At 41.3% G+C, this 16,971-nt stretch overlaps 1 protein-coding gene across 4 annotated transcripts in view; it reads right to left on the bottom strand.

Annotated features, from left to right (window-relative positions):
* The window catches only part of ERICH6B (glutamate rich 6B), a 124,855-nt gene that overhangs the window by 64,114 nt on the left and 43,770 nt on the right, over positions 1-16,971 (bottom strand). For all 4 annotated transcript variants that reach the window (XM_030200510.1, XM_030200509.1, XM_030200511.1 and 1 more), the window contains exons 7-8: positions 6,200-7,134; positions 4,533-4,600 (exon numbers count right to left, since the gene is read on the bottom strand). In XM_030200510.1, the coding sequence (XP_030056370.1) occupies positions 4,533-4,600; positions 6,200-7,134 (1,003 nt within the window). The remainder of the gene's footprint in view (positions 1-4,532; positions 4,601-6,199; positions 7,135-16,971) is intronic.

Raw genomic sequence — 16,971 nt, 5'->3', positions numbered from 1 at the left:
CTCTATCCGCAGAGTCTTCAGACATCATCTGTCACAGTGCACCTTATCCACCTATCATGTTCTAATAGACTGAGCATTCTCGAGTGTCCAACTGTCTCCACGTTCATGAAACATCGTCTTCATATAAAACCTCTAATTCGAAAACTGTCAGTTCCATGGTACCTGAACATTGTGCTTTCTTCCCTCCTAGAACCTTCATTTTAGCTAATCTCTCTGACATGGAAGATACTTTTCCTGGTTGCAGTCGCCTCAGTCAGAAAGATCAGTGAGCTACAAGCATGGTCACATATAACAACTGTACATACAATTCCATCATTAGGTAGTCTTAAGGATGTAGCCTAAGTTCCTAGCATAGGTAGACACAACGTTCGACATTAATGAGTAGATAATAGTGGTTCAATGAAAATTACGTTCTATAGATAAATTACTTTTACAGATTCCCACATTTAAACAAATTCAGTTGGAAGAATATTGATTTTCTATTTTCTATGTGACAGGAACCAACTATATAGAATCCTTATGAGATCATGAATCTTTTAAAAGCCTATTTGTTCCAGCAGGCATTTCAGAAGTGGTTATCATGATAAGGAGAGATGTGTGATTTTTTACCTTTATTAGGCAGCAACAGTACTGGTACCTGTTATTAGAAAGTACTCATTCTCTGGATTCCAAGATGGTGCTGTGAATAGACGCACCTGTGTTTGCTCCTGGAGGCTGCTTTGTTTGTGAGTTTCTCTCGGTGCCTCTGTAGCCTCGTTAACCATGGGGAAGCGGAGGGGGAAGGTAAAGGAATTTCCCTCGGTTCCTGTGACCTCCTTGACGATGAAACAAACAACCCTGCAATTTCCCAGGCAGCAACCGGGTCCTCAGGGAACTTCGACCCCCACTGCAGCTCTCGGCCCTTCGGAGTCGATTGAGAGTGGAAACGGGGCTTCCTTGAGCCCTGTGGAGCGAATTGCACCTCCCCAGCCTGGAAGAGAGTTGCTGGCTATTCAAACAGAGACAGACGCCGAAGTGGCTCAGCTGGTCCTGTCTGAGGGTGTGACTGCAGCAACGGAGTTAGATTCTCAACTTCGGGAGACATTACTACAACAGGCTTCAAAGGTATTGCCTCAAGCTATTGTTTCCAAGTTAGCTCGGGCTGATAGTCTATCTCAATCTCCTCCTGTGGCTAGTGGAGTGATTAGACCAGCAATTGTGACGCTGGAGTCACTATGGGACATGGTTTACAATATCCAAACCTCTATGCAAACTACTTTAAAGCAGAATTCTTCTGATATTGAAGTTCTTTCTGAGGCTGCCCTGCTTCAAGCACAAGTGACTGCACAGCAAACCCAGAAATTGGAACGTGTGGATATCAAAATTCAAGAAATGGGATCTATAGAAACAGCTTTGGTTAAAGACAATATTTTCCTACATAAACGACTTGAATACCTTGAAAATCAGACTAAAAGACTTAACCTTAGGTTTCTTAATTTTCCCAAATCGCCATTAATTTCTCCTTTGGAGATGGTTAAAAAATATTTGGTGGACATCCTGGGAATGGACAAGGACTCACTCCCTCCCATTACACGGGCTTATTATATCGGGAGTACTGAAGTGGTGGTGGGAAACCCCCCCGTAATAGGGGAGGGAATGAATCTTACCTCATTCCTAGAAAGCTCATTAGAAATAGTTACTCAGAGGTTAACTCTGCTTGCCACTTTTGCGTTGGAGCCTGATAGGAATGCTGTACTACGGCTTTTGTTGAGACACTTAGAAAATCTGTTTTTGGGCTCAAAGGCCCGTATCTTTCCAGATCTCTCACGGCCTACACAGATGAGACGAAGGGCCTTTTTGGAACTTCGCCCCAGGGTGGTGGCATTGGGAGCAAATTTTGTTTTGCGATTTCCTTGTTTTTGTAATGTGATGCTTGAGGGTAAACATTTTCAGTTTGTAGATCCAAAACAGTTGAAAGAGTTTATTGATGCAAGAGTTGATGTGAATATAGTAAACCTTCCCTAATTTAGCAGGCTGGGGTCTGAACCAGAGGAAGCATCTATTGATTATTAATTTTTGTATTTTTTTTTCTTTTTGTAATTTCCTTAATCTTGGAATCAAATTTCTTTAACTTGTGGACAAATGGACTGTAAAGATATATACTTATCATTTTTGTTTCCTAATGTTAAATAATGCCGATTGCATATTCACTTTATGTGGTGATATATTGGAAAATTTAAATAATTGAAAAAAAAAAAAAGAAAGTACTCATTCTCGCTAGTAATTGTGTACTCAGTCAAAAACGAATTTGTGAAATGTATGTAATGGAGTCCTTTATGTATTTTTGTTTTGTACGTTGAAGTTTTGAGTTTATTGTTGTTCGTATTTTATTTGATTTTATGCTTGTTTTCATTGTTGTAACCTGCTTAGAGTTTTAGATAGGCAGGATATAAGGTTTTTACAAAATAACTAAAGGACCTTTTTACCAAGGTGCAGCAAAAAGTGGCCTTAGTGTGCCATTGAGTGGGGTTTTCCTGCATGCTATGCCATTTTAAGCTGCTTTAGGCATGAGTTAGTGGCTAATGCAGCTTAGTACAAGGGACCCAAAATAGCTAAAACTCTCCACACTCAGCTCTTGCATACTACCTAAAAAGGACAGATTTTGTCAGGAAGTCTATACAACTTTTCATTTCCTTTGTCTTCAACGGTCTTGGCATTCCTGTGGCAAGCTGTATACTATCAAATTGATTTGCATAATCATCATCATATATATCTATATCTCTCTCTCTATATATATATAGTTTGTAACTATCAAACCAGTGTTCCTTGATCTAACAGAGATAAATCTCTTCAAACAAGCCACTGACACTACGGAAGCTCTGTTGAGGTCTATGTTGAAGTCTACTCCATTAAGAGAGTATCTGCAAAGCAGTTATGTCTTTAGTGCAAGAGTATTAAACAATCTATTTGTATGACTTATTCAACTCTTGTATAAACTTTCAATTGCTCCTCAGTAGTAGGACAATTCTTTCATCTACTTGTGTGCTTCATTCAATTCTTCTTGTTGATGGAGAAAGCAAAGTTGCTTCCCTATAATTGGCATTCACCAAACACAATCCGCCTACTTCCCTGAGAGATGATTCTGAAATGTAAACTAACTGTGAAACAACTGCTACATGCAGGATGGTTCACGCAGGCTTAGAACCTTTCACTAGTTCTGAGTCCTGGGAGAACCGTTCCCTCCTGGTGCCCTCAAATGATGTCATCCCTCTTGTGTGTCTGATTAATCTTACAGAGAACACCTGTTCCAGAGCACATGTACTTTTAACAGCATGATGAGGAGGCATTCTCAGAGGCATATTTAGATCAGGGAGAATAACAAAGCAAGTAAATCACCTTTACAAAACTTTGTGTAGCTATAACATTTGGATCTGGTTGTAAGTTTCCCCAGCAAGAGAGATCCTGTATACTTTTGCTAAAACATTTAGGAGGCAATTCTATAAGTGGGCACCACCAATGCCTCAGGGTGAAAGCCTACACTATAATGGCATCTGGGCACCCAGATCCCATTATAGAATTCTAGTGTAACCTGCCACTGACACGCCTTACATTTAGGCACCTGCAGTTATACCAGCCATAGACCTGGTGCAGCAAAGGTACTTGTAACTTACGGTATTCCAGGGGCGTAGCCATGGGTGGGCCTGGGTGGGCCTAGGCCCACCCAGTTTGGGTTCAGGCCCACCCAGCAGTGGAGCACCTTCGTCAGAACGGCAGCGGAGGGAGCAGGCTGAGCTCCGATCCTGCATCTGCTTTCCAGACGCTGCCTACCGCCGCTACGATCCTGCATCTACCTCCCTCTGTCTCAGCAGCAGCGGACCAATGGTAGTGGTTCATGCTGCCTCCTGCTTCTAACCCGGAAGCATCTCCTCTGCTGCGTCCCACCCCCTGGGGCAGGACGCGGGCACGCGGCAGAGGAGACGCTTCCGGGTTAGAACGAAGCAGGAGGCAGCATGAATCGCTACCGCTGGTCCGCTGCTGCTGAGACATAGGGAGATAGATGCAGGATCATGGCGGTGGTGCAGACAATGAAGGCTTGTTGCTGCCATGCCAGAGAAAATGCTGAGGTACACCTGCAGGGCTGCCAGGCCATGGACAGGGGGATAATACTGGATCCGGGGTTGGAGAAAAGGGAGAGAGACGCAGGACAAAGGGGGGGGGGGTAGTTTTAGGAGGCCCACCTATCCTAACTGTGAGCCTACCCAAAATGATAGGTCTGGCTACGCCACTGCAGTATTCTGCAAGTTACATGCATAACTAGTAGCCCTGCCCGTGCTCCGCCCACTTGTACCCCCCCTTTTGCAGTTGCACACTATAGCTCCTACATGCACCCTTACAGAATAGTGCTTAGTGCACTTATGTGTGTAATTGCTACTTTTATTGTGCAATTATGCGTGCAAAAAGGTGCATAAACATGAGTGTCCAGTTATGGAATTGCCTTTCATATGATAAGGTGGATAAAATAAATGATTGTGCATGGTTAACCTGATACTTACAGGCCATGTTGAGCACACTCTTTTGAAGAGCAGACTTAAACGCCGACACATGTCCTTTCAACATCTTTCTAGAGAATTTCAGGATAAACAAGCATTTAAAAATAGTTCAATCAAAAACACCCTTTATTATTCAGAGAACAGTATTCCTATCTCAGTGAAAGAGGCATTCCAATATAGTGTGCCTGAAAATCAGCCATGATGAGATACTGGGCTACTTGGAAGACAAAGGAATAATTTCCTTTTAAATAACTTTCTCATCCATTTAAGGGTAAGTGTATCCCATAAGCTATTGGCTGGGTTCAACAGACAGAAACACATCACCCATAATCAGCCCCTAAAACAGGCAGGAGACAGCCTGTTAATAAGAGTGGGTTTGTTTGTTTTTTTTTAACCACAAAATGATGTGTATGGTTACAGAACAGCCTGCATATCCATATGATATGAATACCCTCATAACTTAAACAGGTATAGGTGCTTCCTGAATTTTTGGGCCGCTACCTCAGTTGGAACTTTGTTTGCAGCTACCAAGAGATTTCCCCCCCACTTCCAATGTATCTAGTCTGGGATTGCAGCAACATTCTGGGTGAGGGGCCATGCACCAGGGCTCTTTCTGGAGCCTTACAATCATGGTCTTGGAATCAAGCCACAAGATGTCACACTTGAGCAATGCGTATCACAAAAAGGGGGCTTGAGAGTGTTAGTACTATGTAACACCACAATTTCTCTCATATAATGGCAATAAGTACTTTCATAAGACTAATGCTCTGTGAAGTGCATAATTAAAATTTTTTTTTTAAAAAGGGGAAACAGCCTCTAAAAAGCCCAACCACCAACCCAAAGAGTCGTTAATGAAGACGAGGGTTGAGGAAAATCAAAGGGCTGTTGTATCTTCACTGGCATCAAAAAAACCCTTATTTCACAATGCTGGATCCACCTTAAGTCAGTTCTGTGAGGTCAGCATTTCTATATTTAAATAATACAAACAAGGGGTTTCTTGACACTTGAGCAATGACCATAACTCAGGGGGCTGTGAATGCTGCCTCTGTGGTATCCCCTGGCCCCAGCTGACCTGAAGACTCAACCTGGGAATTGAATCCAGAACCTTCCATATGGCAGTGTCACTGAGCCAACAAGCTTACCCCTGGATTCTGTACAGGTCACCCCAAATTGGGCATAGATCCCAGATCCACACATAAACTAATTAGTCAGTTAGACATTAACAATCACAGACTGGAGTTAACAAACACTTAATTGGGAGTAATTAGGAGTTATGCGTGGATCTGCCCTATGCCCCATTCTATAATATGCACGCCTAAATTTTATAGTGCACAACTCCAAATAGGGTGTGGCCATAGGAGGGGCATTAATCTGCATTTGAATGCCTAACTGCCATCAGTTGGGTGCAAGCATTTACACCAGCCTTTGGCAGGCATAAATTAGTTAGGTAGGAAATACATGCTAAGCTATTATTCTATAAAGGACACTCCACGCAGAGCACCCTTTTACAGAATACCGGCTTATCATAGATCATCCCAGTGTCTGACTTTGGGAGCCATTTATTGAATCTACTCCTTAAAGTCTGATGTTTGATTTTCCTGAAGACTTATTTCTGCTAAGCATGGAAGAGAAAGAAAGTAAACACTAGAAAAATCTTCTGAAGCACATACTTTTTAAATTGTTCGCTTGAGGATGCTATCGGTTTCTTTTCAAGAGAATGAGCTTCTGTGCTGGTGTCCTCCACTTCATCACTGGAATCAGCTTCAGCATGTTCTCTCCTTGCACCAACTTTCACCTGCTGGGGCTCATAAGCATTCTGCAATCTTTTCAGAGATCTCTTCCTTTTAAGAAAGCGAGAGTTCTGCTGCTGATTGATTTCTGAATTGGAAAAGGATTCAGAGAGCTGCAGGGCTGACTGTGAATTCACCCCCTGGAGCACTTGACTCTCTTGCAACTTTGTAATGGTCCTCTTATACTTCTTTAAGTTAGTAAAGGATTGTTTGTTGATGTCTCCCTCCATCTCTTCACTAGTTAAAAGTTCACCAGGCTCACTCTCCTCCTGGATCTCAAGTAGATTCTTTGCAGCCCTCTTGGGTTTCTTTAAGACGGTAGTCGGAGAAGTGTCCTTTATTTTTCCTCCACTTGCAGTGGTTTCTGTCATTTGGGATGTGTGTTCCACCCCCTTCCACTGTATGTTGTCCTGCTCCTCCTTGTCAGCTCTCTTAGGTTTCTTTAAAGTGGGAGTCAGCAACTGAGCTTGCTTACTGGTGTCTTCTGCTGTTTCTCCATCAACAGCGACTTCAGTCTTCTGGGATAGTTGCTCCACCCCCTCCTGAGTTACGCTTTCCTGCCCCTCCTGTACAACTCTTATAGGCTTCTTTAGGAAAGGAGGTGGAGACTGAGATTGTGTACTGATGTCCTTTGTTGTTGCTTCACTGGCTGTAGATTCCTCAAATTTGTGGTCTTTGCTTTTTTGCACCTTCTGAGCCGTGGACCTTTTTGGTTGGCTCTTGCTAGATCTCTGATGTATGTTTTGGTCAGGAATGGTTTTCTTGCCATTTTCTTCAGCCTGATTCACATTCTTTGGTGTAGACCTGTAGGATGACTACAAAGCATGCATCGTTTACAAATACTTAGTAAGAATAAAAGTGAATTTCTTAATGCTTAGTTCTATAACTACTAATTAATATTCTTGAAGAAAACAAAACAGTTGCACTATACCCACGTACGGTTATATGTTTATGGGTTGGACCTTGCCAACTGTGGGAGACATGGGAGTGGGCAAAAGTGAAGCAACATCAACAGTAGATTATTTACATATAGTCAGAAATAAATGTAGCAATATTTTTCTCCATCTGTTGGGCAGTGTGGAAATGTGTTTCATTTATTCAATTGCTCAAATGTCTTGGCAATATATAAAGATTGAAAATAACCTACTGTAAAATACTAATAAAAATAAAGGTAGTACAGTAAATTAAAAGCAATAACACACATATTAAAAATGGCTTGTGCTATGCATGCAATGAGACAAAAACTACTAGAAAATTATAGAGTTTATTTAGAAACATCTCCACATGTTAATAGTGGCATTTACATGTACAGATTGCATACATGTGTAAATGTCGATTTCAGAAAGCTGCTATTTTACATGGGGTTCAAGAAGGCCCAGAATGAGCATGTGTATTCCTCATTTTGCAATAGGAATACGTATTTGTGGGGGGAAAATTCCCTATTGGATTTTGAACTCGTTCAGATGCACGCACAAATTTTTAAAAAATGCTCAGTTTGGTCAGAGTTTTACATGAGGGATTAATTCTCCTTAATCCCCTATAGTTTATTCTGCCCCTACAATGAACCCCCCCCCCCCCCACATTGTGGCCTCACTACTTAATTGTATACATTTCTAAAATGGGTCGGATACACATGGAATTGGCGCTACCTATATGTGGAGGCTGCAAAATTGACTTTTCCACATAGAAGTGCTGGAATTTGCATGTGGGTGTTGCTGAGTTGATGTTGCTCATTTTTCCACATGTATATCTGTAAAATGGCTGCTCCTACTGTGTGAGCTGGCAGATACATGAGGCCTCCTGCATATCCTTACATGTATTTTGCCAAAGGCTCCCCTTTTGTAAAACACTGCCAGAACTGAGTAGGTCCCGACCTAGATGTCTCATTCAATGTAAAATGAGCCTTCACATGAAAGTGTTTTATTTGTTAAAGAATTGCTATTATGGGTTAATGTAAAGTTTGAAGAAGGGACTCTATCTTCCTCACCTCCTCCTGAAAATCCTTCTCTGCTGTTCACAGAAGCAGAACTGCCAAGTTATCTAGTTCCAGGATGGAGATTCTAGACCACTCTGAGAATCCTATCCTAATTCAGTATGAGATCTGCAACATGGATTTCAATGGGTAGAATCAGGGGCTACAATTACTATACTGCCTTGGGATATACAGTTTTCACACCCTTGCTTTCTAACTTGTTATTAGTGAATGCTACAGTTTATTTATCTGTTCAAAATAAAAAAAATGCTTTATATATCCGAGGTGTGAATCTAGTTTGTTCTTTCGTAGACTTATCTCAAAGATTTAACAAGTTATTACTAATTAAAGCCCACTGAAATAGTTTATAGTTTATTGACATTTACTATACTGCTCAAACTAACTGGCAGATAATCATTCTCTTTTTATTAAATTACCAAATTTTGACCTATTTATTTCCTTAATTTCCCTTCCAGCCAATACCAAAACCTTCTGTCTAATTACATTACAATCCAATCTTATATTACACAAATACCTTATCAGTTCAAAGCGGATTACAATTTAAGAGGCTAGAACCAATTTGTCTAGGAATGCCAGTTCTATGAAATCGGTAATAAAAAATGGTATTAAACATCGCTTGATAAACCAAATTTATAGTACAGATAGGTTTTTAGATTTTTCCGGAGCCCCAAACGGTTTCTACAAAGTCTTGCAGCAGTTGGTATGGAGCTCCAAAATTGCCACCGTTTGGTATGACAAAGAGGTAGTAAACTGCTTTACAGACTTCAACTTATGAGCCACAGGGAACCGTAGCAAGAAAAGTATTATGAGTGTTCTTTGAACCATGGAGAAAAGTGACTAGGCTTGACAAGACGGAGCTTCATCCATCAATATCTTAAAAACTGATATTCTTACTTTAAATTGTATTCGTGCCTCTACTGGAAGCCAGTGTAGCTTAGAATAGAAAGTTTTCACAGAACCACATCTTTTCAATCTATAAATTAGTCAAACGGCTGTATTCTGAACTAATTGTAGTTGATAGAGAAGGAATTTGGTACAACCAATAAAAACAACATTATGGTATTCTAGTGTCGATAAGATCAAAGATTGGACAAAAAGCCTAAAAGCTAATGGCTCAAAATATTTCCTTACAGCTCTTAGGTGCCCTTTTACAACGCCATGGCAGAGCTACCATGGCATTGTCATGCACCAAATCGGGACTACCGCTGGTTTACCGCAAGATCCCAGTGGTAGTTCCCACCCACAGCATGCACCATTTCTAGCACAATAAAAATATTTTCTATTTTTGTAGTGCTGGGGCTTACCTGGCGATAATCAGGCAGCACAGTGCACTGTCTGGTTACTGCTGGGTTAACGCGGGATCACTTAAAAAAAAATGGCTAAAGATGTAAAGAGAGGTGACAAGACTTTTTTCGGATATATTGGAGAAAGGAGAAGAGATAGGAATGGAATTGCGAGACTGAAAGATAATGAGAATGGCTATGTGGAGAGTGATGAAGATAAAGAGGCATATTTTCAAAGCACTTTGGGAGGCTAAGTTCCATATGTTTCTATGGAACTTTGGGAGGCTAAGTGCTTTGAAAATAAGCCTCAAAGCGAACGTGCTAAACAATTATTTCTCTTCAGTGTTCATGGAGGAAAATCCTGGAGAAGGACCGCGGGTGGCTGCCGAGGGAATGTCTGGGAATGGAGTGGATACTGCGCTGTTTACGGAAGAAAGAGTTTATAAACAGCTGCAGAATCTGAAGGTGGGCAAAGCTATGGGGCCGGATGGGATATATCCCAGGATACTGAAGGAGCTCAGAGAGGGCCTGGCGGGACCTCTTAAAAATTTATTTAATAGATCTTTAGAGATGGGAGAGGTTCTGCGAGATTGGAGAAGAGCAGATGTGGTCCCTCTTCACAAAAGTGGAGACAGGAAAGAAGTGGAAAACTACAGACTGGTAAGTCTCACGTTGGTGGTAGGAAAAATAATGGAGTCGCTGCAGAAAGAAAGGATAGTTAACTTTCTAGAAGCTGATGGGTTACAGGACCCAAGGAAACATGGCTTTACCAAAGAAAAATCCTGCCAAACGAATCTTACTGACTTTTTTGACTGGGTGACCAAAGAACTGGATGAGGAACGTGCGGTAGATGTAATCTACTTGGACTTCAGCAAAGCCTTTGATACGGTTCCCAACAGAAGACTTGTGAATAAGCTGAAAGGGTTGAACTTAGCACTGAAAGTGGTGAATTGGATAAGAAACTGGTTGACCGACAGGTGGCAGAGTGTGGTGGTAAATGGAATCCGCTCGGAGGAAAGGAAGGTGAGCAGTGGAGTTCCTCAGGGGTCGGTGCTGGGGCCTATTCTGTTTAATATATTTGTGGGAGATATTGTGTAGGGAAAGTATTGGGTTAATCATTTTTTACATATACAGCTTCTGGACAAGAAGCACTGTAATTTGTTCTTAGACATGCTTTTGGCTAGCTTATAACACTTGTTTATCCAAGCTTAGAAGGTATGATACAGCTGCATGTAAATAAAAGTACAAGAATGTACTAATTGTATGGGTCATGAAGTTCATCCAAAAGGAGGTTACTGAGAAAATGAAAAGTAATGATGCAGGTGCAGGATGAGGTAAGACATGGAGAAATGTAGATGGGAAACTGGGCAGATAGACCATATAAGGGAATAGATAATTGGACAAACAGGATAGGAATTGATCTAATGGTGAAAGAAGGTATATAATAACAGGGGAATTCGTATAGAGTTAGACAACAACCTCCTGCTTGTGTGTTGGATTTGTCTCCTGTGTGTTGGATTAATCTCCTGGATGTTGTCTCCTTGCAAGTAATAAAGCTGCTTTAACTGCTTTAAGCCTGACGTGGTCTCGTGGTGTTCCTGAGTACTGGTAAAATTCTATTAACATATTGATGAAGGGTTGGAAGGAAAGATGTGCCTTTTTGCGGATGACACGAAAATAGTCAATAGAGTGGATACCCTGGAGGCAGTAGAAACGATGAGAAGGGATCTCCGAACGTTAGAAGAATGGTCGAGGGTCTGGCAGTTAAAATTTAATGGGTATACTCCTCTGGGGTATAAATGATGTCTTGGTTTTTCTATTATTGGCTCAATACTACTCCCAAAAACCATATAAACGTTTTCAAATTAAAATAAAAAAAAACTAAAATAAAAAAAACAAAATAAAAAACAAATCAAAAAATCATGTGAAAAATATGTGAACACAAAAACCTTTTATATATTTTTTTCTTATGCTATTTGTGCTCAGTATCTGGGTATCCCATACTGCAACTGCTGACCATCCACTGATAGGGTATAACCCTTAATCACATCATTGCACTCCCTACCGCCTACCCGTGGTATTTCATTAAGGTGTTTTTCATTAGATGCATATCAATATCTAGCAGGTATAGATAATATAATTCCAACACCACGGTGCGTGGGGTACTTATCAAACTCCCGAATGGGTGGTGCAGCTCCGTGCGAGGCCAATCCCAGCTCCTGTGTGCTTGTGCTATAAAGTTCCTCATAATCTCAAAAGTGTTCATAGTCCTTGCTCTTAAATTCTTATTTCATCATGCTGGTAGTTCCCGACATGCGTGCATGTTTTGCCCTAAGCGTCCTCAGGGGAACAACGGACTAAAAGTGTAAATTTAATGCCAAGAAGTGTAGAGTGATGCACTTGGGGTGCGGAAACCCAAAAGAGAGATACCGGATAGGAGGGGAGAGATTAGTAAGCTCGACTCAGGAGAGAAACCTTGGGGTGTTGGTGTTGGAGGATCTGAAGGTGAAGAAACAATGTGACAAGGCGACGGCCGTGGCCAGAAGGATGCTAGGCAGTGTAGAGAGGGGCATAACCAGCTGAAGAAAGGAGATGTTGATGCCCCTCTACAAGTTGTTGGTGAGGCCCCACTTGGAGTACTGTGTTCAGGTTTGGAGGCTGTATCTTGCTAAAGATGTAAAAAGACTGGAAGCAGTGCAAAGAAAAGCTACAAAAATGGTATGGGATTTGCGTTGCAAACCGTATGAGGAGAAACTTGCTGACCTGAACATGTATAACTTGGAGAAAAGGAGAAACGGGGGAGATATGATACAGACATTCAAATATTTGAACGGTATTAATCAGCAAATGAACCTCTTCTGGAGACGGGAAGGCGGTAGAACTAGAGGACATGAATTGAGGTTGAAGGGGGGCAGACTCAGGACTAATGTCAGGAAGTATTTTTTTCACGGAGAGGGTGGTGGATATGTGGAATGCCCTCCCGCGGGAGGTGGTGGAGATGAAAACGGTAATGGAATTCAAACATGCGTGGGACAAACACAAAGGAATCCTGTTTAGAAGGAATGGTTCCGTGGAATCTTAGCGGAGATTGGGTGGCGATGCCGGTAATTGGGAAACAAAATAGGAGCTGGGCAGACTTCTACGGTCTACACCCTGATTGTGACTGAATAGATAGGGATGGGCTGGAGTGTAAATTTTAAGGGGCTTCAATGTTAGTTTCAGAACATAGTACAAGAACAGTATTGGGCAGACTTCTACGGTCTGTGCCCTGAGAAAGGCAAGGAAAATCAAACTTGGGTATACATATAAAGTATCACATACCATGTAAAATGAGTTTATCTTGTTGGGCAGACTGGATGGACCGTACAGGTCTTTATCTGCTGTCATTTACTATGTTATTCATGTTACCTAAATAGGTGGCGGTAAGGGCTTTCCCTAGAAATGGCTGCATGGCAAGCGGTTCACTTACCGCATGGCCATGTCCATTACAAAACCCAGCCTTTTACCCACTGCGGCAAAAACAAGTGTTGATGCTATCACAGGGCCTCTTTTACCACAGCTTTGTAAAAAGGACCCTTAGTTTCCTGAGAGAGTAAAAAGATTTCAATAGCCTGAATGCATCTATACATAGATAGCTAGTTGTCAAGCTCTACATCAAGTATTTTAGATTGTAAATTGGTCAGAGCCTACCTTCAAAGGTTGAAGAAATCTAGGGTTTTTAGAAAATCCTCTCAATAAAATCTTTTTTTCTCCATTTAGTTTTAAGTGAACTGCAACCCAGTCCTCTATTGATCTAATACAAGTTTGAATAAGGGACAGAGTATCTGGCCAAGACTCGAATACTGGTAGGAAACAGTAATGTGATCAGTATAGATAAAAAGATTCACCTGAAATTTGGGTGGGAGTTGCGATAGAAAGAGGCGTATTTTCAAAGCACTTAGCCTTACAAAGTTCCATAGGTCACTATCCAGCTTATTTTCGAAAGAGAAAGATGCCCATATTTCGACCCAAATCGGGAGATGGGCGCCTTTCTCTCATAGGCGCCCAAATCGGTATAATCGAAAGCTGATTTTGGGCGCCTCCAACTGCAGTCTGTCGCGGGAACAGACAAAGTTGACGGGGCGTGTCAGAGGCATGGTGAAGGCGGGACTGGGGCGTGTTTATGGGCCGAGGAGAGATGGGCGTGCTCGGCCGAAGGGCGCCAGAAGCGAGAATTTGGGTCACTTTTTTTGGACCCTTTTTTTCACAAACAAGTCCCCCAAAAGTGCCCCAACTGCCCAGATGATCACCAGAGGGAATCGGGGATGACCTCCCCTGACTCCCCCAGTGGTCACTAATCTCCTCCCACCAAAAAAATAGAACTTTAAAAACTTTTTTTATCAGCCTGTATGCCAGCCTCAAATGTCATACCCAGCTCCATCACAGCAGTATGCAGGTCCCTGGAGCAGTTGTTAGTGGGTGCAGTGGACTTCAGGCAGGTGGACCCAGGCCCATCCCCTCCCAGCTGTTACACTGTGCTGCTAAATGGGAGCTCTCCAAACTGCCCCCAAAACCCACTGTACCCACATCTTGGTGCCCCCCTTCAGCCATAAGTGCTATGGTAATGGTGTAGAGTTGTGGGCAGTGGGTTTGGGGGGGATTTGGGGGGCTCAGCACCCAAGGTAAGGGAGATGCACCTGGGAGGTATTTAAAAATTTTTTTTTAATTGTTACAAGTGCCCCCTAGGGTGCCCGGTTGGTGTCCTGGCATGTGAGGAGGACCAGTGCACTACGAATCCTGGCCCCTCCCACGACCAAATGCCTTGGATTTGTTTGTTTTTGAGCTGGGCACCTTTGGTTTCCATTATCGCTGAAAACCGATACCGCCCAGCTCAAATCTGCCAAATGCGATGCATTTGCCGGGTACAAACCGTATTATAGAAACAAAAGATGGACACCCATTTTTTTCGAAAATACGGTCTGGCCCGCCCCTTCGCAGACCCGTCCTCGGAGATAAACGCCCATGGAGATGGGCGTTCGCGTTCGATTATGCCCCTCTGTGGAACTTTGTAAGGCTAAGTGCTTTGGAAATGAGCCCCAAAGGGAACTAATACTTTAGAAGGGTTGTGACTGATATCAAAGAATGTAATTATCCTGCCTCCCTCTTTAAAGTAGAGGTAAAAAAAGAAACACTAGAGCAAATAAGCTCCTTAATAACATTCCCTTCTACTAAAGCAAAGAAAACAAAACAATGAAAAAAAGCAAAAAAAAAAAAAAAAAAAAACCCAAACAACAACAACTAAATCAACAATTGCAGTCCACAAATATCACAAGATAACGTGAAAGAGTTTGAGTTCTTCTACCAAGAAGTTGTGCAAAGCTGGTAGACACTTATCCTAAAGTTTAAGGTTTAATTGAATTTGATTGTCCACACTTCATCATTAACAGCAAGGTGGTTTACAAATATTAAGGTATGACATATGCACAGGAAGTAGAAGGAAGGAATGCCAGAGGTTAGGATACATAAGGATAGTTAATACAATAAAAGGCCCATTTTACATAGAATGTTAATAAATAGAAATAAATCAGAACATAGAAAGGAAAATAAGATGATACCTTTTTTATTGGACTAACTTAATACATTTTTTGATTAGCTTTCAAAGGTAACCCTTCTTCAGATTAGAAATTAGCGACAATATCGGAATATATAAGTGAAACACAAAGGTACAAAAGCATTCCAATGACAGTCTCGCAGGAAGAGGGAGGGGTAGATTAGGTGAGAAACAGGGAGAGCTGGATGGATGAGAGTCAGGGAGAGATGGATGGTAGATAAGAGGGTGACAAGGCAGTAGAATGTTATGGTTTATGATGGGCTAGGAAATGAGTCCTGTCTGGTGAGTGTCAAGATATTTAATTATTTTGACTTCAAAGGTCTTACGTTCCTGGATTCTAGTTATTACCTTTAAAAGTGGACTAACACGGATACCACACCACTTTACACATAGAATGTTGAGATTGGAATTGAGATGTCCAGGTCAGGATGCACTCCAGTCTGACACTATTTTACAAAGGATCCACTGAATGTAGAGTGTTTTGTTAAATATATACATGGACATGCAGGAGTGCACATGTAAATGCTTGCAAATATATAAGCCAATTTATAGGTATGTCATTACCTCATTTTTTTCATGAAAATATTTATATAAATTCAATTTTGTGCAGTCTTTGTACGCATTATTATTATTATTTATTGCATATGTTCTTGGTTATATTATCATCCTTCTTTTGCTTAAGATACTCTCATATATCTATGGTTTATATTCCTACCATTATAGTAACATATTTATGGTTTATATTCTTACCATTATAGTAATATGCCATCTTTGCGGTTTATCATTGACATTTTAATTCTTATCTTAAATTTATATGTTTGTATTTTTATCTTAAATTTATATGTTAGTTTTATGATGTATTGAATATTCTGTTTTTGTTTTTAGACCCCTGAGGAAGGCTTGTTTGGCCGAAACACGGACCGTGTAGGGTCTCGTGCAATAAATTTGGCTTTTTATTTATTTTTTGAGTCTGGTTCTTTTGAGTTCTTCCGTTCTTTTGTTTTTTCTGTTGTTGTTTACGGGAGAATTGGACTCTCTTTGTTGTTTTTAATGCTTGCAAATATACCAGGAGCAGTCATTTTACAAACATACGCGTTGACAAAAAAAATAACATGAAATCAATAGCTTCCATGTGGCAATGCCGACACTTCCATGTGAAGCAATTCCACTTTACAAACCTAGACATGTAAATGCAGCCAATTATATGCAGCTGCGGTAAAAAGCGCCCTGCATTAGTGGTAGGGGCTGTTTTTGCCGCATGCTGTGGCCATTTTTTACTGCAGCGGTTATAAAAGGCTGAAAATAGCCATGGCCATATGGTAAGATTGCTCTTACCGCATGGCCATGTGAGGGCGGTAAGAGCTCCTACACTAGCCTGGCAATAACCGGGTAGTGCGCGATGCTGCCTAATTACCGCCAGGCTAAAATATACAGCCCTATTTTCCCCAGTGCAGGAAATGGCATAATAATAATGGGACATAAACAATGGGAAATAATATAGATTTAATACTGTCAGAATATCAAGGTTAGGAAATTGCAACATATCTCTCATATACATCTTGAACAACGCCAAGGGAAGATGAATAATATGTCACTCTAAAGTTGAAGTCCCAGATTAGGTGCACGATCTGAGTTCTCAATTGCTTCCATCTGCATAAGAATCATTAAATTATCCTTAGAAACTACTGCAGCAAGAACAGATTTAAGCTGGGAATCAGTCTTGAGCACTTGTTGTTCCAAAGAATCAATTCAGTTATCGTGTTCAGAGGGCTTTTGAGAAGTGTCT

This window comes from Microcaecilia unicolor, chromosome 4 (assembly GCF_901765095.1).
Source record: "Microcaecilia unicolor chromosome 4, aMicUni1.1, whole genome shotgun sequence".
Classification (NCBI taxonomy): Eukaryota; Metazoa; Chordata; class Amphibia; order Gymnophiona; family Siphonopidae; genus Microcaecilia; species Microcaecilia unicolor.
The sequence above is the reverse complement of the archived record's forward strand: the minus strand, read 5'-3'. Positions and strand labels throughout refer to the sequence as shown.